This window comes from Ctenocephalides felis, unplaced genomic scaffold (genome assembly GCF_003426905.1).
Source record: "Ctenocephalides felis isolate EL2017-DRISC unplaced genomic scaffold, ASM342690v1 CF-g0.4_SCAFFOLD_01886, whole genome shotgun sequence".
Taxonomy (NCBI): Eukaryota; Metazoa; Arthropoda; class Insecta; order Siphonaptera; family Pulicidae; genus Ctenocephalides; species Ctenocephalides felis.
In genome coordinates this window covers 123,729,593-123,755,369 of record NW_020538040.1, presented here as the reverse complement: position 1 = coordinate 123,755,369, position 25,777 = coordinate 123,729,593, and the positions used below count along the sequence as shown (strand labels likewise).

The following is a 25,777-nucleotide window of genomic DNA, read 5'->3' as shown; positions in this document are numbered from 1 at the left end:
CAGCGGTTTCGGAGATATAGAGGAAAAAGTAAAAAAATGAGCCATTTGGCGGTCAAAAATGATCATTAGACATATGCACATCAAATTATCAGATACTTTATAGAGATTTTAACAATAAGTATACATTTTGTTAACATTCCTATGGGTTCCGTACCAATGCTTATGCGTTAGACAGCGACGCGGCGCTTACGCGCTTTATATTTTGTCCTTATGCAGTTAAAGCAGTACGATTGCTTTGAAAAAAAGTTCAGATCTTCCACAATATGTCAAAATAAAGAAAAAAAATTTTTTTTTCAAAAAAAAATTTTTTTTTTTTTTAAAATTTTTTAAAAAAAATTTTTTTTTTTCAAAATAAACTAATTTTTTGTCCAATTTATAGTTTCTCAAAAATCTTATTTTTTCAAAGTAAATTTTTTTAAAAAATGTTGATCGTTTTGAAAAAAATAATAATTTTTGGTACGGGAAGTTCCAGCAATTTGCCTTAAGGCACGATGCCCTAATTGCCTTAAGACAGAATTCCACTTACAGCTAGTTTTCAAAGCAATCGTACTGCTTTAACTGCATAGAGACGAAATGTCAAAGCGCGTAAGTGCCGCGTCGCCGTCTAACGGATAAGCATTGGTACTGAACCCATAGGAATGTAAACAAAATTTATAATTATTGTTAAAATCTCTATAAAATATCTGATAATTTGATGTGCATATGTCTAATGATCATTTTTGACCGCCAAATGGCAATTTTTTTTACTTTTTTCATTAGATCTCCGAAACCGCTAGACCTTCATGAAAATTTGATCAATTCATCTTGTCAATACAAGTAAAATGTTTTTTGAATTATTAAAATCTGACGCTCCGTTCTCTTAAAAACTGAGTTACCATTTTTGGCACTTTTTGCTCCGTATCTTCGGAACGGCTAGACCTGCCTTCACCAACTAATCAGCATGTCTCCTTATCAATACGAATCAAATGTTTTTTGAATTATTCAAATCGGTTGATCGGTGTTCCCGAAATCGTCGACGAAAATTTGTATCCGCACACACACACATACACGCACATACACACACGCATACACACACACACATACATCCATTTTTTCTAAGGTATGCCAAAATGTTTAGAAGGTTTTGAAACGTAAAGATATATAAAGATTTTCATTTTCGATTTTTTTGCGATTACTATAACTTGCCCTACGGGAAGTTAAATAACATTTCATTTGTATCGACGAAATGAAGATATGATTAAATTTCTAAGGAGGCAGGTTTAGCGGTTTCGGAGGTCCAATAAAAAAAAGTAAAAAGCATGCCATTTGGCGGTCGAAATTATGATCACATATATGCACTTCAAATTATCAGATATTTTATATATATTTATTAACTTCCCGAAGGAGAAGTTTATGTTTTCATCAAAAAATCCGATTCGCTAATTTTATGTTTTCTCGACGTTTCAAGCCATTCTGAATCGAATGAGACCAAATTTGAAAAAAGTATGTGTGTGTGTGTGTGTGTGCGTGTGCACCAACAGATTTTTTGCCGTAAATCGCCGTTTTCTCAAAAACGGCTGGACCGATTTCAAAAATTTAAAAGCCATTCGATGTATCTCGATGAGGACTATTGTTTGTCAGTTTTGTGCAACGATCGACCAAACCGTTTCTTCGTAAATAGCAGAGAAGTGAAAAGTCTTTCGTCCACGTTTTAGCCCGCAGTTATGAATCGATTTTGAAAATTCAAAAATCGTTCGAAAGATATTGGTTGGGAATCGTGCTGATTAGTTTTTGGTAGAGATCGGCCGGGCCGTTTCCTTGTAATAAAGTTTAAAAAAAAAAAATTTCGACAATTTTTATGATTATTTTTTTGACGGTAGATACCATAGTCTTCTATGTCATACTAAAATATTACGGCCCTACGACAACTGGTTCAGCTTTAAAAATTCGTTAAAGTTTGCAAAAATTGGTATCGTTTTTTTGGCATTTGTCAAAGTTAGACCTTTGATCGACGTTTTCTCAAAAACGCCTGAGCCGATTTTAGAAATTTAAAAGCTATTTGATATATTTCGGTGAGGACTATCGTTTGTCAGTTTTGTGTGACGATCTGCCAAGCCGTTTCTTTGCAATTTGAAAAAAAGTGTTAAACTTTTCGTCCACATTTAAGCTCATCCTACCGAACCGATTTTAAAAAATCAAAAACTGTTCGAAAGATATTAGTTGGGACTGGTACTGATTAGTTTTAGGTGAAAATCTACGGAGCCGTTTTCTTGTAATTAATTGTTGAAAAAAAGAGTTAAATTTTCGTCCACATTTAAGCTCATCCTACCGAAGCGATTTTAAAAAATCAAAAACTGTTCGAAAGATATTAGTTGGGACTGGTACTGATTAGTTCTAGGTGAAAATCTACCGAGCCGTTTTCTTGTAATTAATTGTTGAAAAAAAGTGTTAAATTTTTGTCCACATTTAAGCTCATCCTACCGAACCGATTTTGAAAAATCAAAAACTGTTCGAAAGATATTAGTTGGGAATAATACTGATTAGTTTTAGGTGAAAATCTACCGAGCCGTTTTCTTGTAATTAATTGTTGAAAAAAAGTGTTAAATTTTCGTCCACATTTAAGCTCATCCTACCGAACCGATTTTAAAAAATCAAAAACTGTTCGAAAGATATTAGTTGGGAATAATACTGATTAGTTTTAGGTGAAAATCTACCGAGCCGTTTTCTTGTAATTAATTGTTGAAAAAAAGTGTTAAATTTTCGTCCACATTTAAGCTCATCCTACCGAACCGATTTTAAAAAATCAAAAACTGTTCGAAAGATATTAGTTGGGAATGGTACTGATTAATTTTAGGTGAAAATCTACCGAGCCGTTTTCTTGTAATTAACTGTTGAAAAAAAAATTTAAGCCGATTTTCATGGAACTTATTTTGGCGATATACATAATGGTCTTATAGAACTTACTGTAATATTAGGGCCTTACGACAAGTAGTTTAATTTCAAAAATTCGTCAAACTTTGCTAAAATTATTATCGTTTTTTTGTAAAGGGGGCGTCCATTAATCACGTGAGCGAGTTTTTAAGGATTTTTGGACCCCCCCTCCCCCTTGGTGATGTTTGGTGATATTCAAAATAACCCCCCCTCCCCCAACGAACATCACGTGTATTTTTAGTTACGTGATAAAACTGTAAAATTTTTGATTTTTTTTGAATTTTTTTTTATAAATAAATACACGTGAAGTATAAATATTTGGATTTTTTTTTAAATTTAGGTAAAGAATAAATACACGTGATATCTTACTATACCCCTCCCTCCCCCACGCGATATTTCGTGATTTTTTGTCAAACCCCCCCTCCCCCTAAAAACCTCACGTGATTAATGGACGCCCCCAAAGTAGGATTGATGAAGTATATTATTTTCACATTTTTTTTGATTAAGTCGATTATTTACACATATCGGGTAGTTCATGTAACTTGCCTCAAGGCTAAATACCAAACCAACTAGTTATATATTATATTATAGATTTTATATAATATATATATATATATATATATATATATTATCAAAAATATTGTTTATATTTTTTGGGTACTAATGTTTTTCCATTAGACAGCTAAGTAGCGCGATTACTTTTAAAAAAAGTTCAAAATTTTTAAAAATTTGAAAATATAAAAAACGGGAAGTTTGCACCCAGTTGCGATAGTTCGCAAATGTAAGTCTTAGAATAGAAAATGTTATCTGAAAATTAACTAATTAGGATTGATTTTACTAGTTTTTTGGTTGTCATTTTATTGCGAAGGTATCAAAGAAATCAATTAAAATTTCAAAATTTTATAAAGGTAATTAAGTATAAATGTTACTTTAGTAATTATTAAATTAGAAATTGATTGTTAATGTGAGGGCATTTCATATTTTCACAAATATCATTGTCTTTTTAATTAAATAACAGTTATTATTTAAAAAAATCTGTTAGAGTGAGTATAATTACTGCATTAACTCCGACGTATTGAAAAGACGAAGACGAAGATGTAATATTCGTTTTTAATAAAATGAATCTATGTGTTATCACGTTCGTGTAAGAAATTCTCATATGTAGAAAATATTCTAATGAAATATTCGAATAGAAATGTTTATGTTTATAAATATTGCTAACACACCTATATTGCTCATAATTATAAACATATCGTAATATCACTGATATTGCTCATTATTATAAACATATCTTGTTTAAATAATTAGCATCAGATTAAAACAATAAGATCGCATGACATTTGTTGATGATTCAAGACCGTAACTGCCAATGTCACGATATAGTTGTTTATACAAATGTTCACAGAGGTATCCTATGTATTTGCATATATAAGATGTCAATAACTATTTAGTTTTAAATCATTCTATAAATATTTATATGATATTATCCAACGAGCCAGATAGATAATGTTGATATAATGCTGTTTTGTTTCTAGAGAATTTATGTTTGTGCATTGTGATTGATTCAAATATAACAAGTAGAGCACGGTTAATATCATTTTATGAATTCATATTCAGGCAAAAGAATTATAACTTTTGTATGCTCGTTCCGATTCCATGATCTTCACTTTTCAGAATCTATTAAACACGTGATATGGAAATACGATCTCAAAATAATTGTGTTATATATCTTTTTTTTATTGACTTCTCTGACTTAGAGCATTTAGCCATATCTACATCTCCTTTTACATTTTATACTATCTCTATTATATCATATACTATCTTTATATATCTTATACCATCTAATTTTGAACTGACTTCTTTGTTCTTCTAACTTCGAATTCTATCCTCAATACATAACAACTGAGATGCCAACTCATTTAATATGCGGTCCTTTCAACAACAATTTGCAACACCAACGGCAAGTAATTTACAATCTTCAAATTTATTTTTGAAGAATCAAATAATTCCAACAACCAATGAACATATGAGTGTGGAAAATACGAAATCTCAAACTGTCTCAACTTTTTGGAATATCTACCCCGTGGCAAGCTGCTACTGAAATACATAAAAAGACTAGTGGTGCATGGCATCGTGCCTCAAAGCAAATTGCTGGAACTTCCCGAGCCGAAAATTAAAATTTTCAAAAAGCCTTCAAATTTTTTGAAAACTTAAAAACAATGAGATTTTTGAGAATTTTAAAAATTATGAAAAATTTGAAATTTTTTTTATATTTCTAAATTTTTTATACTTTCAATTTTTTTGATAATTTTGAGCTTTTATTCAAAGCAATCGTGCTGCGTTACTATTTTAGAGAAGATATATCAAAGCGTGTAAGCGCCGCATTGCAGTCTTACAAATAAACATTGGTATTGACCCCGTAGAAGTGTAAACAAAATTCATACTTATTATTAAAATCTCTATAAAATATATGATAATTTGATGTGCATAGACTTAATGATCATTTTGACCGCCAAATGGCATTTTTTTACCTGTTTACTCGATCTCTGGAACCGCTAGACCTGCCTTCGCAAAAGTTTAAACGATACTTTTTTTAGTCAATTTAAATAAAACGTTTTTTGAATGACTCAAATCGGACGCTCCTTTCTCTCAAACACTAAATTACCATTTTTGCCCTGTATCTTCGAAACGGCTAGACCTGCCTTTGTCAAAAACTAATCAGCACGTCTTCTTATCAATACAAATCGAAAATTTGTATCCGCACACACACATACATCCATTTTTCCTAAGGCATGTTAAAATATTCAGAAACGTCTGAAACGTAAAGATATATATATATTTTTATTTTCAATTGTTTTGCGATTACTATAACTTACCCTAAGAGAAGTTAAAAACGACCAAATCGCAATTGTTATATATCACTGTGTTTTAGAAACCAACTATATTGATATACCAATACGTATTGAAATCTTTCATTTTCTTGTATTAAATAGTTTGTGAATTTTTTTCATTTATTCGTCATAACCAATTCCTCCATTGATGAGTTTCTTTGTTTATCTTTATCTATTCTTTGTCAATTTATTCAATCTTGTGGCCACTTTCTTTTCAATTTTTTTAGGGAAATTTCTTTTTGTTCCTTTGCTGATATTTTATACGTGCACCATATATCTAGGCAATGAGTCAAATGAAATATATAAGATCAACTCTCTAAACGGCACCAAGATTGCCGCCGATCACAAGTCAGCAATTTACAAATACGTGTTATGCGCGTAAGTCCTAATCAGTTCTAATCAAAGAGAACTGAAACTCTAATCTTGGAAAAAAATTCCAGAAATCAAAAGCAACAATTAATGCAACATAATATACAATAATAATAAATACGTTTTTGCCCAGATTTGTTCCGTATTTATATTTCTGAGAATAATACTATGGGACACAAACCAACTCATGCAAACATGAACTAATTCTATATCTCAACGAGAGTAAAATCGACATTATTTGGTTAGTGAAACCAAATATTTCAATTTATAAATAAATTGCTGTTATTACCGTTCTATGTGTTGCGATAAGTTCTATGCAATTTGTTTATTTCTTTTCAACTAAGTTTATTTCTTGGTGCAGATTTCCGCGATCAAGACTTATCAACCTTAAAGGAAATTATTAAGCACGAGATTAAATTCTTAGGCTAAAATTGAATATTATGAGCTACTAGGGTCTTATCTTAGAAATAGACAGTTCAGGAGTTCATAATTGTTTGATCGAGATAGGCATTCCCCAAAGTAGCGTTCTGGCCTATTCTATTCAACAGCCAAAAGCACAACAGTAACATTAGTTCTATCTTCTGACTATAATGCGGTTTAATAAATCTATAAATCCAATCTAATACTGTTGAATAATTGTCAGAAATTTATCAGCGAAATAAATCGGTTGTTATGAGAATTAATAAATTTCAAAAGTGGCATGTGTTGAATTTTTATTTTTCGATTTGTTTTGATGCATGTGCTTCAGATAAAATACATTCGCGTTGCCATTAATTTATTACACCAATTGCTTTTGCTCGAGTGAAATATTTTCGACATATTAAATAACGTGTGGATTGAAATAAAGTGATTAAATCAGCGTTCGTCTAATTAATTTTCAGATTGCAGTACTCGTATATTAATTACTCGATTCCATTTGTGTTTCAATAAGACCGCGCGAAATGATTCGCGTCGAAATTGACCGCACGCGTCGTCTTGTTCGGAGGTACTTCTCTTGTTATGAATTATTATGAGATATTACGGAATCAATTTGACAGAAAGTTGTAATAAAGTAATTTGTCATATGTTAGAAGATAAATGTTTCTGACGCTGTATTATGCCATAGGCTAAATAATAGTTTAAATCCTAGTTTTAAGAATCACTTTTTAGATTGGCTAATTGTAAGATGGTATAACTATATATTGTACGACAAATTAGGGCAATTTACACAATATCTGCATAGATTTGCCAATTCATCAGAGGATATATAACTAAGTGTAACCAGATCTTTAGATTTTAAATTTTGGATAATATTGTGAATACAATTATATATTGCACTTTTGAAAATTTGTGGATGCGGGGTGCATGTTGAAACTTGTGGATTAAAAAAAATTTGCACACGATGATTTTACGCGACCAATTTGACTATTAAATGCCCCTAAATATGTACCAAACTGGTTCACACATGAAGGACCTAAATATCAATACAGTATATGAAGAATTCCAGATTCGTAGTAATAATTATAAATAGAGAATCATAAACCATCCTAATCCATACGTTAAATATCTTCTAGGGCCCACAGGAATGAAAAATTGAAGTGAGAACGACCCCTTTAAGAATTAACAGGTTTAACAATTTAACAGCTAAACAGGATACCATCATACAAATCAGAACAATCAGTGAATTGACAATCGATATAGACGTTTATAAATACGACCAAAAATATGCTGATGTTGAAGTGAAGATGAATTAAGTGCAAATAATAAAATAGAAAGAAAAAAAATGACGATTGATTATTTGTATTATACTATGATCTACAACTTTGTCTCGTTTCTATTCAGTTGAATTTTTTGAAAATGAGGTGTCTTTTGTGGTATGACTTAAATCTTTTACTCATCAACATTTTGCTGAATTTTGCAAACTGTTTTTTTAAGCACACATATTTCTAAACACGAAGCTGTTTATCGTAACAGAGCGCGTCAATTATGTATGCAAATTGTAAAGCGCGGCGTCTACACGGCCGATCAGGGTCTGTTAGCCGTTCAGCTGAGGGAGAAGAATAAGAAGAATTTATTTAAATCGTACTTTGAGGTATAGGCACATTGCCATACAATTTTGTTCCTCCCTGGTATTTAAACCTGAAGAATATACGCCAATTGAAGGTCTTCTCGATAAAATCCAATTTATCAATTTTCAACATGTTACCTCATCTATTTAGTCGAGATATCATTGAAAATGTGTCACAGTTGCACCTTTTCTCAACTTACGTATCCATAAAATTAACTTAAAAATACGTGATTGTATGTTAATACATTACATACATTAGATTTCAACGAAAACACTTTTAAATAGCGTATAATATTTAGATTTAAATACCAGGGTGGCACAAATTTGTACGGCAATGCGCCCATGCCCTTAAAGTGCGATTTAGAGAAATAGTACCTTTTTTTTATTAGCGTTAACTAGTTTGAACTTTATTATTCATATATTTAATATCTAATAATAAATAATTATTTACTAATTGTTGAATATCAATATTCTTTGATAATTGAATATCAAATTAATCTATAAATCATTAATCAATATTATTTTTGTTTTCTATTTTTAAGCAATGCGGTTGTTTGATTACATTACGTTTGTCAGACTGACTATTAGTTAGTCAAGTCATTGTAAGTTAAATTATTGAGAATTGTGATTTGTTACCGCAGTTTTTAGTCTTTTTATAGTATGACTTAAGTCTTTTACTCATCAACATTTTACTGAATTTCGAAAACTGTTTTCTTAAGCATACTTATTTCTAAACACGAAGTTGTTTATCGTAACAGAGCGCCAATTATGCGCATATTTTTTTCAATTCTTACAACTTGTTGTTAGAGGTATGAAAATTATGTTTTGATTCTCAGTCCTGCTAAATACTAAAATAAAATTTTATTAAATATATGCCATATATCAAGCTTTCCATGAAATTCATCACATTGGTAGTCTAAATTCTAAATCGTGAACTGCAAAAATTTATTATTCTTTATGCCTACCAGCCCTTCCATTATCCTCAATGTTTATATGCACTTATTTAGTAATTATAGTCATTATCGAACTCGCACGGCGCAGGTTGGATCAATTATCGAAAATAAATATTTACAAATTAATCAAAAGAGTTGTTAATTTGCCGAAAGCAGTATGCAGTCTCAATTATACATGTAAGGAATTGCCTCGTTAGACGATTTCTTATTCAGAAATTAAACTTGTTTTCTCAGGGCGACAGTTTTATCGTCGCATTAATTTATATTTATGTATAAATTTTCGCATAAGCTATAATTAATATGAGGCTTTACGTAAGCTTTAGTAGTATAAATGGTTTGGATTGGCTATATATTTAATGTTGCCGGTATTTAAAAATAGTTTGTCACTTACTTTCAATTTAACATTCTTAATGCTGCGGTACATATTTTTAGTTGCGGAGAACATATTTTGATTAATGTCAACTGTCTACAATATTAGAGCAGTTATTAAAATTGTATGAAGGCTTTGGTCTAAAGTAAACTCATCTTATACTTTCAAACTTAAAATGGCTTATTGGTCGTGAATCAAAATTGTCTATATATTGAGCTGCTAATATATAAGACCATAATTAAGCCTATATGGACTTATGAGATAACATCCCCCGACTGCGGGGATGAAGTAGTACATCACATATTTGACTAATCCGAAACTTTAAGGACGATTAGTGCCCCATAAAAGGCTAGAAACAAAATCATACACTGACTTTTTACAATGGCACATTCTTTCTATATTCTGTCTAAAAGAAGACTTCACAAGAAATTGTTGTAAACTTTATGTAAAAAAATGTATTCCATAGTTAACTGAAGCTCATTGTAGCAATTTCTAGCGTTTGCTTATTAAGATTTATAACTTAAAAATTGTAGAATTCTGTCAATAACCCTGATTGTTTGTATAATATTTAAGGATTTATGCCAAAATGTTGCGCTTGTTCGTAGGTCCCGGTTCGATCCCGCTTGTCAAGTAGTAGTGACATCGGTTTTCTCTTGGAAATATATATAGCAATATGTTACCTAGTAAAAATAGTCTTCTCCCTGTATTGCTACATTATAGTTATTGTACTACAACACTATTACAGTTATTGTAATAATCAACTTAATCACATATAGAATAGGCAACTGTTTGGGTTATCATCTATAATACAAACTACGTAGTTATTAAGTTATTTATTACAAGAGCTTTGCGTTCTAATTGTTATTGAAATAAATATAAACATAAAAAACGTCAAAATTTTAATATTTTCTTATATTTTGTAGTTTAGATTGAAAAAAAGCATTAGTAGAGGAACGGTTTTAAATAACATAATTGAAAATGCCCATATGTTTTTAAAATGAATTGAAAGTATATTTGTTAATGTTGATTAAAAAAGGCTTGCTCGTATGTAAGGGGCTAGAGCGACATGATTTGAAGTCATGGATTTAATACCGCGTTCAATTCTCGCTTTGAGCAGCCTGATGTCAAGCTGTAGTGACATCGGTTTTTACTTACAGGGAGAACCTCATGTTTACTCTTCTGAGATTTTGATGAAACTTTGCATAGCAATAGAGTTTAGAAATTAGTTTAGAGATATAGGTAGCAGAGCAGTATGTTTCCAATAGTAAAGAGTCCTTACTTGCCATTGCTGCATCAATAAAAATTCACTAGTATTACAATTGTAATAATAAAATTAATCACATAGAGATACAACAACTGTTTTGGTTCTGATCGCTGTTCAAACAAAATAAAAATAAAAAGCCTAATGTCAAGCTGTAGTGACATCGGTTTTTACATACAAGGAGAACCTCGTGTTTACTCTTCTGGGATTTTGATAGAACTTTGGTATTACAATTGTAATAATAAAAATAAAAAAAAAACTGAATAAAAATAAAGAAAAAAATTACAAAGGAAAAAACACCCAATCAATATGCGTTAACTGAGTATAAAAACTGCAAGAATATTTGTTCAATTTGTTTATGCCGATAACATTGTCATAGGTTTTATAATAGTAGTTATGTATGTTTTATATTCATCATCTGATATAATCTATGTTTATTAATATATTTTTTCTTTGTTTGCAGTTGCTTTGCCAATCCTGTTCTTCTACCTATGGGGTGAGCCGTACAAAAGAGGATTTTTTTGTGACGACGAATCACTAAAACATCCATACCATGATTCTACTGTAACCAATGTCATGCTCTACCTGGTCGGACTATTGTTTCCAGTATCAATGGTGAGTTGCATAATTATATTATAATATCATCTAAACAGGACGAAGCGATTAGAAAATTATATCTTTACTCTTACATCATCTACCAACACAGTACTGTTTTTTTTTTTTAATTTACAATTTTGTCAAATGAAAAATAATTACTTTCGAAGCAATATGTATAATAATTGCAGTTCCGTGTTTTTCATGCTTCCGTTAATTTTTAATAAAGTTAGATCTGTGCTAAATCAGCGTGATGTATAAGAATTAAGTCTAACAAAATAGTGTATACATAAAACTAAAATAATATATTCATATGATTAAATTTCAATCAGATAAAAGAAATATTTTTTCAAATTAACTACTTAATATTATTTCAAATTTTTTGTCTGGGATTCGAGCTCAGAACCTCCAGCGTGTGAGTCAGGAACCTACTCTATGAGCTAATTATCATATATTTTATAGAGAGTTCAATAATAAGTAAAGATTTTGTTTACAATTCTTTGTGTTCCGTACCAAGATTTATAATGTTTTGAGTTCACTATAGTTCAAACAAATTTCTTCCACATTTTCGACATTATGAATCAACCAACTTCAATGAGTTTCAAAATTTTCAAATACACATCTCAAAATTTTCAAAAAAATCTTTTTTTTTTTCAAAAATTTCAATATTTTCAAAATAGTTGTAAATTTAAAGCTATTAAAAATTGCATTTCCGATACAGAAAGTTCCAGCATTAGAATGGAAATTGTTCAACAGAATTATTCAGTATTCAATTCTTCATTATTTAACACAGGAAACTTGTTTTTTATGACATTTTCATATTCGTCAGATCTCAATTTTTGTTAATTAATTAAATTGGTTTCGATATCGAAAAGTTGCTACGAATGTCACATACACCTGATTAACATTTGTATTTGTTGTTTTATATATTTATTTATAAATGGTATGTTACAACGTTGTTGTATGAGAACCATATTGTATTAAAGTGTTAAAACCATTTTGTTAATTGCATTAAAACATTTATATTACTAAAAAATAGAAAAATATATATCTATATTTGCTTTCCAGTTTTTATATTTAGATCTTATCTGTAAATTTTAACATAATCGGTTAAAATACAACTTATTGCTAAATATATGAGTGAATTTTTTAATAATCTTAATACGGTTGTACGGCATGTTATGTGATGAGAACACATAATTTGATTTTATTATTTTTTGTTATAATTTATAAATAGAGAATTAATATTCAACTTACGAACATCTATAATAAACTCATTGCTAATTGAATAAAACTTATATTTTTCTGGCTTTTATTATTTTATTTAAAACCGTTTTCAATTTTTATGTGCGATATATTTTGAATGTCAAAAAAATATCAGCAGTGCTTTAAAAATAAACTTTATAAATATCACAGCATGAGAAATTCCATTACTGATTTATTGCACGGGGTTATAATTTATTTCTCGGGCATGTATAAATTCAATTATTATTATAATTTTATTTTCATACATGCTTTTATATTTTATTTTAGAATATAATAAAGGCTAATAAGATTTTTATTGCATCAGTTGCTTTCTTTAGGGTCGGCAGCAAAATGTCAGGTTCTATATTATTACAATATACATAGTACGGCATTTCGTATTCAACCTTAAAACAGAAGGGGCTGAAATTGAAATTGGGAATACAAGGACTATATTACATGCTTTGAATTTTTTCATATCAGATACTAAAAGTTTCTTATATATTTTACAAACGTTTTATTTTTGGTTTTGTGATTTTCAAGAATGAGATCAAGCCTCTGAAATGAGATAATGTAATTTGAATTCTAAAAAATCAGAAACGAGTTTTATTTTAGGGGGACAAAGGCAGGGGTATGTTCTCATTTATCATGTCTTTATTATATTATACGGGTGTCCCAGACCTTGGCGTCAAGCCGAAATGGGATAATAGTACTGACCTTAACTGTCTTGAGAAAATTTAGAAAGAAAATGATCTCTCGTTGTTTGGAAATTTTGAGCTTTTAAGTGCAATCTAGAGCTTTGGTGCAATCATGACCATTTTACGGTTGTGTGGTTAATTTTATTAATTTTATTCATTTAAACTTTGGAACTGTAACCGTGAAGAATATTGGTAGGACCACAGTAAAAAATAGTAACACAATTGCCCCAATTTTTCAAGAATTAGGTTTCTTTGTTAAACTACGAATTTCATTTTTTAAAAATTGGTCGACTTTGTGAGGCCCTCAAAGTACTAAAGTGTGTTGGAAAGTTTTGTCAAAATTTGGTGTATATTTAATCAGGACTGTAAAATGGTGAAATACTTTATAATTTTATTATTGAGAATTTTTGACTAAAAAATAAAAACCTCAAAAAATGACACATTCTAAATTCATAGCTCAACAAAAAGTCTTTATTCTTTAAAACTTATTATTAGGGCAATTATGTTATTTTTTTGACTGTGGTCTAAGAAATGTTATTCACGGTATGATTCCAAATGAAAAAAAAGTTAACCACAATAACCGAAAAATAGTCATAATTTTACCATAGTTCTAGATTGCACTTAAAATCTCATAATTTTGAAACAACGTGAGATAACTTTTTTCAGGACATTTGAGGTCAATACTATCATCCCGTTTTGGCTTGACGTCAAGGTCTGGGGCACCCTGTATATATATAAAGTTATTGTATGTTTGGTTTATGATGCATATGTGTAATTTAATCATTTTGCTGATGCCTTGTAGCACCTTTCCTATACAGGATCGCCAGACTTCTTTTTGCATTACAGCCATAATATTTTCTGTATAGTGGTTTTCAAAGAACTAATCTACTAGGAGACCTCAGAGGTCAAATGCATTGTTTAGTCAAAGTTACATCATTCATCGTTTTTAGTATTTGATGAATTACTTGTCAAATGTCTTATTTCAACTTTGCGTTAAGGTTTAACGACTAATTTTCAGATGTTCGACTTAACAATACATAATGCAGTTTCATTTTAGAGTGGAAAAACAGAAATAAAAAATTGCAAGTCACGAGAGGCTAGAGCCAATCATTTACGTCGACCGGTTGTGATTTTCATTTCTCAATATCGTTGCAAATAACCGATATTGGTGCTAAAGACTAAACGATACATCGTAGAATTCAATAGATTAGTTCCGGGATGCTGTTCAAATTGAATATTAAATATTAAGTGGTAAATGTTTAAAGATGTATTGCTGCAGTATTGCCTTTTCTTATTATAGAATCATCAAAGATCAAAGTTTATAAATTTTTATGTTTCAATTTGTACCAACTGAAAACTACATCTGCATTTTAATTCATTTCACTCTAATATTTAAATATCTTGATAAGAATTTGTACCTACTTTAATACTCTAACGGAGCTTTTATTTAACATTATTATTAGCAACTAAAGTTGTTAACATTGCAACAATATATTTCTGGATATCTTGAATGTAACAAGTAACATAGGGTAAAGCGGGGCTTAAAGGTTCATGGATAAAAGGTCCACCACCAATACCTCACAAACAAGTAAAGTTAGGATTTTTTTAACAATAATATTTGAAGATAGAGGGAAACAGATGTTTAACCAGACAATCGCCTTAAATCAGAAGATAAAGGATAATGTTTGAAAATCTATAACAGAAGTATTTTCTTTCGTTTTTTGTTTTTTTTTTTGTTGTGAGCATTGTTGTTTAGATTACGAGACTTAACCTGAATATAATATTTGAAAATACGTTATTTAATTGTTTTATAAGATGTATTGTTAATTTTAGGTTAGATTAATTTTTTTTATATAACCTCTATAAGAACTTACACGTGGGTGGAGTAAAAAGGACCATCTGAACCCTTACCCTGGCAAAGGCGGAAACAATGAAAAGTAGTAAATTAAATGTGAATTTAGTTGAAAGAAGTAATTTTACAAGAAATTTATATTTTGGATTGGTTAAATTATTTTGTAAAATCTCTTCAAAATTAAAAATAAGACATTGGAACTGTTTGCCCCCTGGCTGTTAAATTTTACCGCTGGTGGTTCCATTTATATGGGACCACCACCATATATATTTGAACAAAGTTATTTGTTTACCACATGTTATTGTGATGTAGTTCATTTGCTTTATGCAGTATAATTACTTGAAGTCAAATTGAAACTTAGTACAGCGCCCTACCCTATATCATTTTTCAATTTGAATATTTGTTAACTTTACTGATAATTTGTAATTTACTGATGTAAGTTACATTAGTAATTATAGTTTTGATAATTTTAGAATTAAAAAAAAACAATCTATTTGATTATGATTTCTTTAGTATATCATCTACAAGTTATATATATATATATATAAGCATAATATGAGCATAATTATTATGTTCTCATTTAATTTAATATATGTATTTTTTCGGGAGTATGTATGAATACAGTCAGGGTTCTTTATTCCATAATCCGAGTGTCACGCATCCGGCATCAGTTGAAAAGAGACCATTTATTTTGATAACAAACTTTTCCCCGACCGAATCGGAAGACGTGAATAATTTGCAAACCTCCGGAGAATCTTCTATTCGGAGTCTGGTTTTCGTTTTGCTTGGTCGCGTTTCTGCTATTTCGCTACTCTCCGAGAGACAAGCTGACTAGCAAATTTGTCGCCATCAAACTGACTGACTGATCTAAATAAACCATCACCAAAAACACAACTCATGAGAAAGTTTTTGCTTCAGGTGGTTGGTCTATAATAAACAAATGTTTGAATAGTAGACTTATACTTTTTACAAAAAATTGTAAAGATTTATCGTCATAATTTTGTTTGATTGTGAGTTCCAAAATTCTTATATAATATACATTCACAGTTAGCAAAAATAAATAAAAGTCACGCGAATAGTTTTTTCTAATTTTAACAAACCTTAATGATTGTTAACCATCAGTTTTCGAGCTATGCATTTCTTTAATTGAATAGAAGCAATTGAAAAAAGCAAGTTATTGTGCTATCTCTACATTTTTGTATCATATTATAAATAATAATAAAAATTCGCCCAGACTATCTGACTATGATCAGTAAAACTCCCATCTAATAATTCATCATTGTAGAAATGTGTGTTTTTTTGCTGTTTGTCAAAAATTTGTAACCTGGTCGGGATAAATTGGAACGGTCATTAGGCAAACAAGTGCAATGTTAGGGATTGTACAAAATAGTACCTACATTATTCAACCAAAGCAAAAAATAAATTTTATGGGTGCCTTTTTCACAGAGAAATCACTGTAAATAACCTTGATCTGGTAATCAAAAGAGTTGAAATATCTAATTATTTAATTTTGTTAAATCTCTTTTTTTAACTTAATTGACTCTTTTTCTTTACTATTTTTTATGTTTCGCATCTTTGCCAGGGCTCAGTTAATCCTTTTTACCCCCAACCAGATGTAAGCTTTGATATTAAAAATCTATTGAATCTAACTTAAAATTAACAATACATTTTATAAAACAATTCAGTAAAGTATACTTTAAAATTATAAAGAAACTAAGCAACAGTGCTCACAACCAAAAACAATAAAAAAAATACTTTTCCACTAGCGGTGTCGTAAGAATCTAGTTGATGGCTGGTTATACATCTTTTTCCGTCTACTTTCAAATGTTCAAGAATTCTCAACTTCACTGGTTTTTGAGATATCGGTAGTGGACCTTTTTACCATCGGACCTTTAAGCCTCGCCCTACCCCATATTACATTAATAAAATATTAATAATAGTTGAATATTATTAGTGCAGTAGGTACTTTATAAGTAGTATTAATTACAGTAGTACCGAGTAGTATTAGCACTATATTAAATTAATAGAGTATTAATAATAGTTGAGTATTATTGGAATGTATCCATAACATTACTTTTATAATGCATGGTGTATTTGATATTCTAATAATAATTCACATTCTACCGCATTGTGATATCGTACACATTTGATATCTATTTTCATATGGATAGTATGAATAAAAAGAATCCAATTGAAAATACTCACTCTAATATGGAATGGCAATAGAAAATATCTCACGCTAAACGTCCCTGGGAAGTTTTGCTCATAATCAGCTCAAGAACTTGCCACTGATTGTGAGCAATGAGAATTGTAAAACATGTTTGTGTTATTAATATCAAAGTTTAAAATTTGACGATAATTTATCAGTTATCGTTAAAAGTAACTCGTTAATTTAACTACTAAAACTAGTGGGGCGCATGGCATCGTGCCTTAAGGCAAATTGCTGGAACTTCCCGTACAAAAATCATTTTTTTTATAAAAGATTAACATTTTTGAAAAAAAATTATTTTGAAAAAATGAGATTTTCGAGAAACTATAAATTTTTGACAAAAATTTTTTTGAAAAAAAAAGACTTCGAAAAAAAATGTTTACTTTATTTTGAAATATTTCGGAAATTCTGAATTTTTATTCAAAGCAATCGTACTGCTTTAACAGCATAGGGACGAAATATCGAAGCGGGTAAGCGCCGCGTTTCCATCTAACGGATAAACATTGGTACGGAACCCATAGGAATGTAAAAAAATTCATACTTATTGCTAAAATCTCTATAAAATATCTGATAATTTGATGTGCATATGTTTAATGATCATTTTTGACAGTTAAATGGCCTTTTTTCTACTTTTTTCACTAGTTCTCCGAAACTGCTAGACCTGCCTTCATGAAAATTCGATCAATTCTTCAATACAATTAAGAACACGGATCAATCGATTTAATTAATTCAAAAAACATTCGATTCCCATTGATAAGGAGACTTGCTGATTTGCATGATTCAAAAACCCTTTTACTTGTATTGAGGAAATGAAAAATTGATTACATTTTTGGGAAGGCAGGTCCAGCGGTTTCGGAAATCCATTGAAAAAAATGTTATTTGGAGGTTTAAAAGATCAATAGACATATGCGCATCAAATTGTCAGATATTTTAATAATAAGTATAAATTTTGTTATATTTCTATGGGTTCCGTACCAATGTTAATCTGTTAGACTGCGACGCTGCGCTTACGCGATTGAATAAAAATTTATTATTTTCAAAATATAAAAAAATCTAAATTGTCAATTCATTTTAAAGATTTCATTTTTTTTTAAATTTTCCTCAAAGTTATAAACCTTTTTAAAGTTTTTAAAAATATTAAATTACGGTATGGGAAGTTTCAGAGATTTGCTTTAAGGGACAATGCCATGCACCACTAGTTTTTTTAAATATCAGTATTAACATTTTCATGTTTTTTTATTGGATAATGCATGTTTTTTATTGCTATTTTATTTAACAATTTTACGGTTTTAAATGAGTATAACTTTCAACCTTGTGCAAGAATTTTGAGCTTGACTGGTATGGTGGTCTAATAGACTTTAATATGATGAACTTGATGATGAACATTGTATTTAATGTTCGAATGCTTTTTTCAGCTCTTTCTTTTCAGAAGAGAAATTCGTGCAGCTACTATGATTATTATAAAATTACTATCCTTTTAATATTAACTATGAATAAGCTTGATAAGAGCCTGAAATAATATCTATTATTATTGATTACGGCTTGCTTATGAATAAATAAATAAATAAATAACTTTGAAAACAACGTTGAAAATTTAAACGTTGTTATAAAAGGGTTGAATCAAATTATTTTAGTCATGTCTAAATGTGCTTCCAGCAGCTATCCACGTACGATTTTTCAGAAAGATAACTCAAATTTTTGATTGGAAAAATAGTCGAATCATTAAACAAATGTCCGAAGATGTTAGTCGGCCCTTTCAGAGTTTTTATCTCGAATCTCTTTAATCTTAAGTGATTTTTTTGACTAAATGGTCACGGCCTGACCCGACGAAACACATGGCCGAACCAGATGCGCGTAGACTTTACATGATATGTAATTTAAAGAAAAATATGCGTGTGATTCAAAATAAATTATTTAGTTGACCAGGAAATATGATAAACAATGCTTTTATTCTTATAAAATATTTTTGGCCGTTGGTTTATTTACAAAAATCCGAGTTTTCAATCTCAGTTCAATCATTGCTATTTCTAGAAGCTCAATAAATATTTAAATTAAGAAGATTGAATTTAGAATATTGAGAACACGTTTGGCAAATTGGCCGTAAACTTTTGAGTAACGAAACTTCTTTCAAATTTTGTAAATCTATATAATTAATAATAACTGATCATAATAGGTTTAATAATATTTAGCTTTCATTTTTTTAAAAACAATAATTTGATGGATAATTTGATCATCACATAATTTTAAAAACTTACCAAGGAATGGATTACGTACTTTTTTTAAAAAAAAGAAAAGCATTCAGAGATCCAATAAAAAGATGCCAGTTAGCGTCAGAAATAATCATTAGACATATGCGCATCAAATTATCAGACATTTTATAGAGCTTTTAATATTAAGTGTATATTTTATTTGTATGTATATATTTTTGATTTCAAAAAATTGCAAAATAAAAAAAATCAAATTTTTCAACAAGTCGAATTTTTCCAAAAATTCCAAGTTCTCAAAATTTGAAAGAAAAAATTGAATCTTTTCAATAAAAATAATTTTTTGTACGGGAAATTAGGGCACGATGCCATGTACCTCTACTTTTTAGGATTAATTGTCCGAAAAATAAACTTAGTACTGTATACATACAACTTTACAGAGTTTTGCTAGTCTAAAAATTTGAATTGTTTCAGATCTGTAATACATTTCTCGGGGCTTCAACATTTCTATTTTCTTTTACAATTTTTTTCACTGCTTATAAAAATTCCATGCGTGTAGCATTTACTACTAGAGTAATGATTATTGACTTATTCTCTTGAACAATGACCTTTGTTAATGACTGTCATGACATTCGTGACATTGGGAACAATTGTCCTCTCCCAATATGTTGTAACGATTATATAAAATAAAATTCAAGCTTTTTATAAATTATTAAACTAATAGTATGGATTTATTAATTATAGTAGATGTTGTAGGTACTTTTGTTTGATAAAAATAAATTTATTTTTCTAATATCTGAAAAATCATTTGTTGAATATAAGTTTGTTAACATTTACAATTATGTATATCTTTTAATAATTTATGTATGATTTTCATTTATAATTATTGGTAAAGTTAAAAAGATTGCTTTTTATCTCGCGTATATATAGCTTTTTAATTTATTACAAATGTATTCTGAGTGGATAATAGATATTAATTTGGAAATATGAACAAACAACACTCTTTTTGCACTAATTTATTAAATAATAATTTTCACAAACGTTTCGAGACTAGGTTTGTCTCATCATCAGTGTGTTATAATTAAAAAAATTTTAAAATATGGAAATCTAAATTAGCATGTTGTGTTTTTCATTACACGTCGTTCACTGCACGTTGTTCTTTTAATACTTTTTAATTTATAATGTTGTAGAAATAGTTTAAATAAAACTATGTAGGGCGGGTACAAATGTCCAATTTTAGTTTCAGTAATTATACTGTCTAAACTAAATAAATTACATCACAACACGTAACACATATCAAACAAATAACTATTTGTTCAAAATCGAGCATGTCCCATTAGGAATTAACTGGGAATTTTATTGAACATAGTTTGCCAAGTGCAAATAAATCCAGCATTTTATATTTAATTTTAAAGAGATTTTACTAAATTAGAGATAAATTTTTAACCAATGCAAAACACAAACTGTATGGACACATTTTTTACAAAGATCACACTTTATTTAGCCTTAGGTATGATATTTTGTCAGAAATATTCATCAGCAAAGATGGAATAATTGTTAATTCAATTTAATTCTTGTATAATTATATTTACGAAATTAATTTAATTTTTTTTATAATTTTCTTAATTTTCTTAACACTTTTGTACTGTACAATGGTTCAGGTATTTTTTTTACCCCCAACTAATTGTAAGCTTTTATAGGGGTTATAAAAAAAACTTAAAAATAACAATTGCTATAAATTTTATTCGGGTATCATGAATTAAATAACAGAGCTTCAAGCCAAAAATCTAACAAGGATAAAAAATAAGGCGATGATGGTTTTGTTGTGATAGTATTGTTAAAAATACCAAACCTTATTTATTTTGAGATAATGCTGGTGGAACTTTTTACCAGCGGACCTTTAGGCCGCGCTCTCTACCGTATTGCTTAGCTTCAGATATTTACTTACTTATTCTTATCAAATTATTTTATTGTTATCATTTTGCGAATTTAAAATTAATCTACTCTTAGAAGTCCCCCAAAATACTCATTCCTCCATTTTGCCAAATTAACACCCCACGTTGAATTTATTTGTCATTTGGCTATCGTCAGAAAAATTTAACAACGTATTTTGGAAAGATGACAAAGAAACATTCATATGAAACCGTACCAATTTTGTATTATAAAACTTGAATAAAGTTTTGATTGACAAAAAAAAAATGAAACCGTATAGTCCGATTAATCCGCAGTACATACAATAGTATTTGAACTGAATATCGAGGTAAATTTAAAGTATTTACGTTTACAATTCTTATATTAGTCGTATCATTTATTTAAGCCAAATATTTCTTCTTACACAATATAAATAGAAAATCTCCTCCGGCCGATTGGCCGTTCCATCATGATACAAAGTGTTATCAATTTACTTATTGCATGATTCAATTACCGCCGGCCCTCGCCCGATGACATGAGCACAGATACTCATGTCGTTGAACCACTTCAAGTGGCGTAAAGAAGAAAGATTTATTATCGTGTTCTCATATATTGTATTTATACTTTATGACATCGAAACACACGAATAGAACTGAATGCAACATAGAATACTTCATTTCTAGTTTTATAACGAGCGTAATTCATATTCGTGACGGTGACGCATTGTTCTTAAACTGTACTTACGGATTGAGTGCTATCGGGCCTTTTTGCTAGCGGCGTTAATTCATCTCAAGTAGCGCGAAATGTAAATGTAAGTTCCATAGGCGTGGTGTGTGTGTGATATACGATAAACTAGCTGTAAGTGGAATTCTGTCTTAAGGCAATTAAGGCATCGTGCCTTAAGGCAAATTGCTGGAACTTCCCGTACCAAAAATTATTATTTTTTTAAAAACGATTATTTTTGAAAAAAAAATTACTTTGAAAAAAATTTAATTTTTTTTTTTTGAAAAAAAATTTTTTTTCTTTATTTTGACATATTGTGGAAGATCTGAACTTTCTTTTCAAAGCAATCGTACTGCTTTAACTGCATAGGGACAAAATATAAAGCGCGTAAGTCCCGCGTCAATGTCTAACGCATAAGCATTGGTAAGGAACCCATTGAAATGTTAACAAAATGTTTACTTATCTCTATAAAATATCTGATAATTTGATGTGCATATGTCTAATGATCATTTTTGACCGCCAAATGGCTTATTTTTTTACTTTTTCCTCCATATCTCCGAAACCGCTAGACCTACCTTCATGAAAATGTTATCGATTCTTCATCTTGTCAATACAAGTGAAATGTTTTTTGAATTATTCAAATCGGACGCTCCGTTCTCTTAAAAACTTAGTTACCGTTTTCGGCACTTTTTGCCCCGTATCTTCGGAACGGCTAGACCTGCCTTCGCCAAAAACTAATCAGCACGTCTCCTTATCAATACGAATCGAATGTTTTTTTAATTATTCAAATCGGTTGATCCGTGTTCCCGAAATCGTCGACGAAAATTTGTATCCGCACATACATACACACACATACATACATACATACATACATACATACATACATACACACACACACACACACACACACATACATCCATTTTTTCTAAGGTATGCCAAAATATTCAGAAACCTTTGAAACGTCGAGAAATGCAAAAATTTTCATTTTCGATTTTTTTGCGATTACTATAACTTGCCCTACGGGAAGTTAAAAACGAACGATGAATATGTTGTGACAGATTCCAAGTGTCAATAAACATTATTGTAATTAAATTATAAATCTTTTTTAACCTTATAAAATGATATAGTAAAAATTTTCATCGAGGTTTTGAGACATGATTACTTAATGTTCAAATATGACGGTTACAAAAATAACATTTTACGACACAGTGTTTTTTAAATTTAGTGGCGGGATTAGCTCACAGAGTAGCGTTCCCGATTCACACGCTGGAGATTCTGAGTTCGAATCTCTGCAAGAATTTGAACAAAATATGAAGTAGTTAGTTTAGAATTGTAATAGAATTATGAATTGTAATAAAAATTATGTATGTAAAAATAATCAGAATGTATAAAAATTAGAGAATTAGAATTAAAATGAATTGAAGCAGGAAGAGTTTAGAAGATGAAATAAGAAGTATAGTAGAAGGAGCTAGAAGTGTTTAGAAGATGAAATGAGAAAATAGTAAAAGAAAAAGAAGAAAGAAGAATGAAGATAAGTTAAGAAGTATAGGAAGAATAGGATAATATGAAGAAGATAGTATGAAGATTATTAGTATAAGACATATGATTGTATAGAATAATGTAGGTGGCTAAATGCTCAAGCAAGCGGGGCCAATAAAATAAAAGAAAAAATAAATTACGTTGAATGTACATTAGGTTTTCAAACTATAAATGCTTTCGTTCAATAGCCGAAAATTAGACAACAAGAATCAACACCATATTTAAACTTTTAAAAGACATTGCATTGTTTCTTCAATTCAAGGGCCAATTATCGGATAAAATAGCTATGTTATGTTACCCGTGTCTTACGTTGATATAGTTAGCAATAACGAAACTGTAAAAAGCTATGTCTATGGTGTTTATTCGAGAGTTTTACATAATCTGAATCTCTAAAACCTAACATCCGAATGGCTCAAATGTCAAAATATATCATTAGTTCGACTTTCTGCATGTGTTGCACCTAAAAATAAAATAAGCTGCAGTATACGGTATACTTTTTGACTTTCAAATATATTAAAACCATTCTGACTATAGTAGAATTACATAAACGAATAAATTCTGATTTGAACCTATAACTAAAATCTCTAACAAATGATTTATTAAATTTATTTAAAATTTGTATTCAATAAAGGTTTCATCCAGTTGTGTTGTCGAGACGGAACGCTCCGTAACGTCGTCCCGGTACTTTCCTTTTGGACCGGAACGCGTTCCGGAACCAAAGATGATTTCTCACAATAGGAACTGGCTAACGTATTGCAAAGAAAAAATGTCGATTTTTGTTCTAATTTTTGACGAAGTTTTATGTGTTATAAATAAGGGTTTGAACCGAACCCAAACCGGAACAAAAACAGGAACGAACCGGCTTGTTTTTCCGAACTGAAGTCCGGAACGTTTTTTTGCCGAACTGGATTAGAAGCGAACCCTAACAAATACGAAAACAATGTTTTGAGCCGGTATTTTAATATTGGCGTTAAAAAATATTTGCACAACACCACTGGTTTCTTCCTCTAAATTTAAAATGAATGACGGAAACGGCACATTTGCACAACATTGCACACTTTTCAAATAAAAATAAATGTTCACATTCACCATGAAAAACTATTTCAATATTCATTTTTCTTCCAAAAAAGTTGGATGCATTTTCTATTTCATTAAATTAACAAGATTCGGATCTGCTTCATATCGATTATGTCGTCAAAATTAGCAGACATCTAATTCGATGATGCCCCGTCCGAGATAGAAATTCTATTCTGGGATTGATTTACTGCATTTCAAATAATAGTGCTCCGCTTTGTCTTTGATTATTACATTGTTGATAAATCATTTGTCTTCTGCATTAATTCAATTAGATTCTCAATGTTTTTACCTAAATATTGCAATCAATTGTAGATGAGTTATTATGGTATTAATTTTGAAATTTATAATTTTATTTATGCCAAAATATAAAAATAATCTATGCTAAAATACCAAATATTTATTTTTATATTAAGTTCAAAACGAAGTTTAATTTCACGAGATTTGTGCTTGATCCTATTTAGTTCGAGTGAATTGATTTTTTTTTAAATTGTTGTTATAATGAATTTATACAATGCGTAGAATATTCCTTCAATATACTCTTAAATGAAACGTAAGCAGTTTTGTTACCTCTGGTAATATTTTAAATATAAACGCAAATAAACCAATTGACACATATAAAAGCATAACTACTAATAAAAGCATCGTGCCTTAAGGTAAATTGCTGAAACTTTTCGTACTGCGATTTAAAAATTTTAAAAGCTTTGAAAAAAATTCAAAATTTGAAATATTAGTTTTTGAGAATTTTCATTGTTTTTAAATACTTGACTTTTTTGAAAAATTTGATTTTTAACTTCCCGTAGGGCAAGTTATAGTAATCGCAAAAAAATCGAAAATGAAAATTTTTGCATTTCTCGGCGTTTCTAAGGTTTCTGAATATTTTGGCATACCTTAGAAAAAATGGATGTATGTGTGTGCGGGTGTGTGTAT

General features: G+C 29.7%; 1 protein-coding gene across 2 annotated transcripts in view; it reads left to right on the top strand.

The window, feature by feature from the left end:
* The first annotated feature begins 11,289 nt into the window (after positions 1-11,289).
* LOC113378748 (putative phosphatidate phosphatase) overlaps positions 11,290-25,777 on the top strand; it is an 89,930-nt gene continuing 75,442 nt past the window's right edge. For both annotated transcript variants that reach the window (XM_026619327.1, XM_026619328.1), the window contains exon 1: positions 11,290-11,416. In XM_026619327.1, coding sequence (XP_026475112.1) covers positions 11,378-11,416 — 39 coding nt within the window. In that variant the 5' untranslated portion in view covers positions 11,290-11,377. The remainder of the gene's footprint in view (positions 11,417-25,777) is intronic.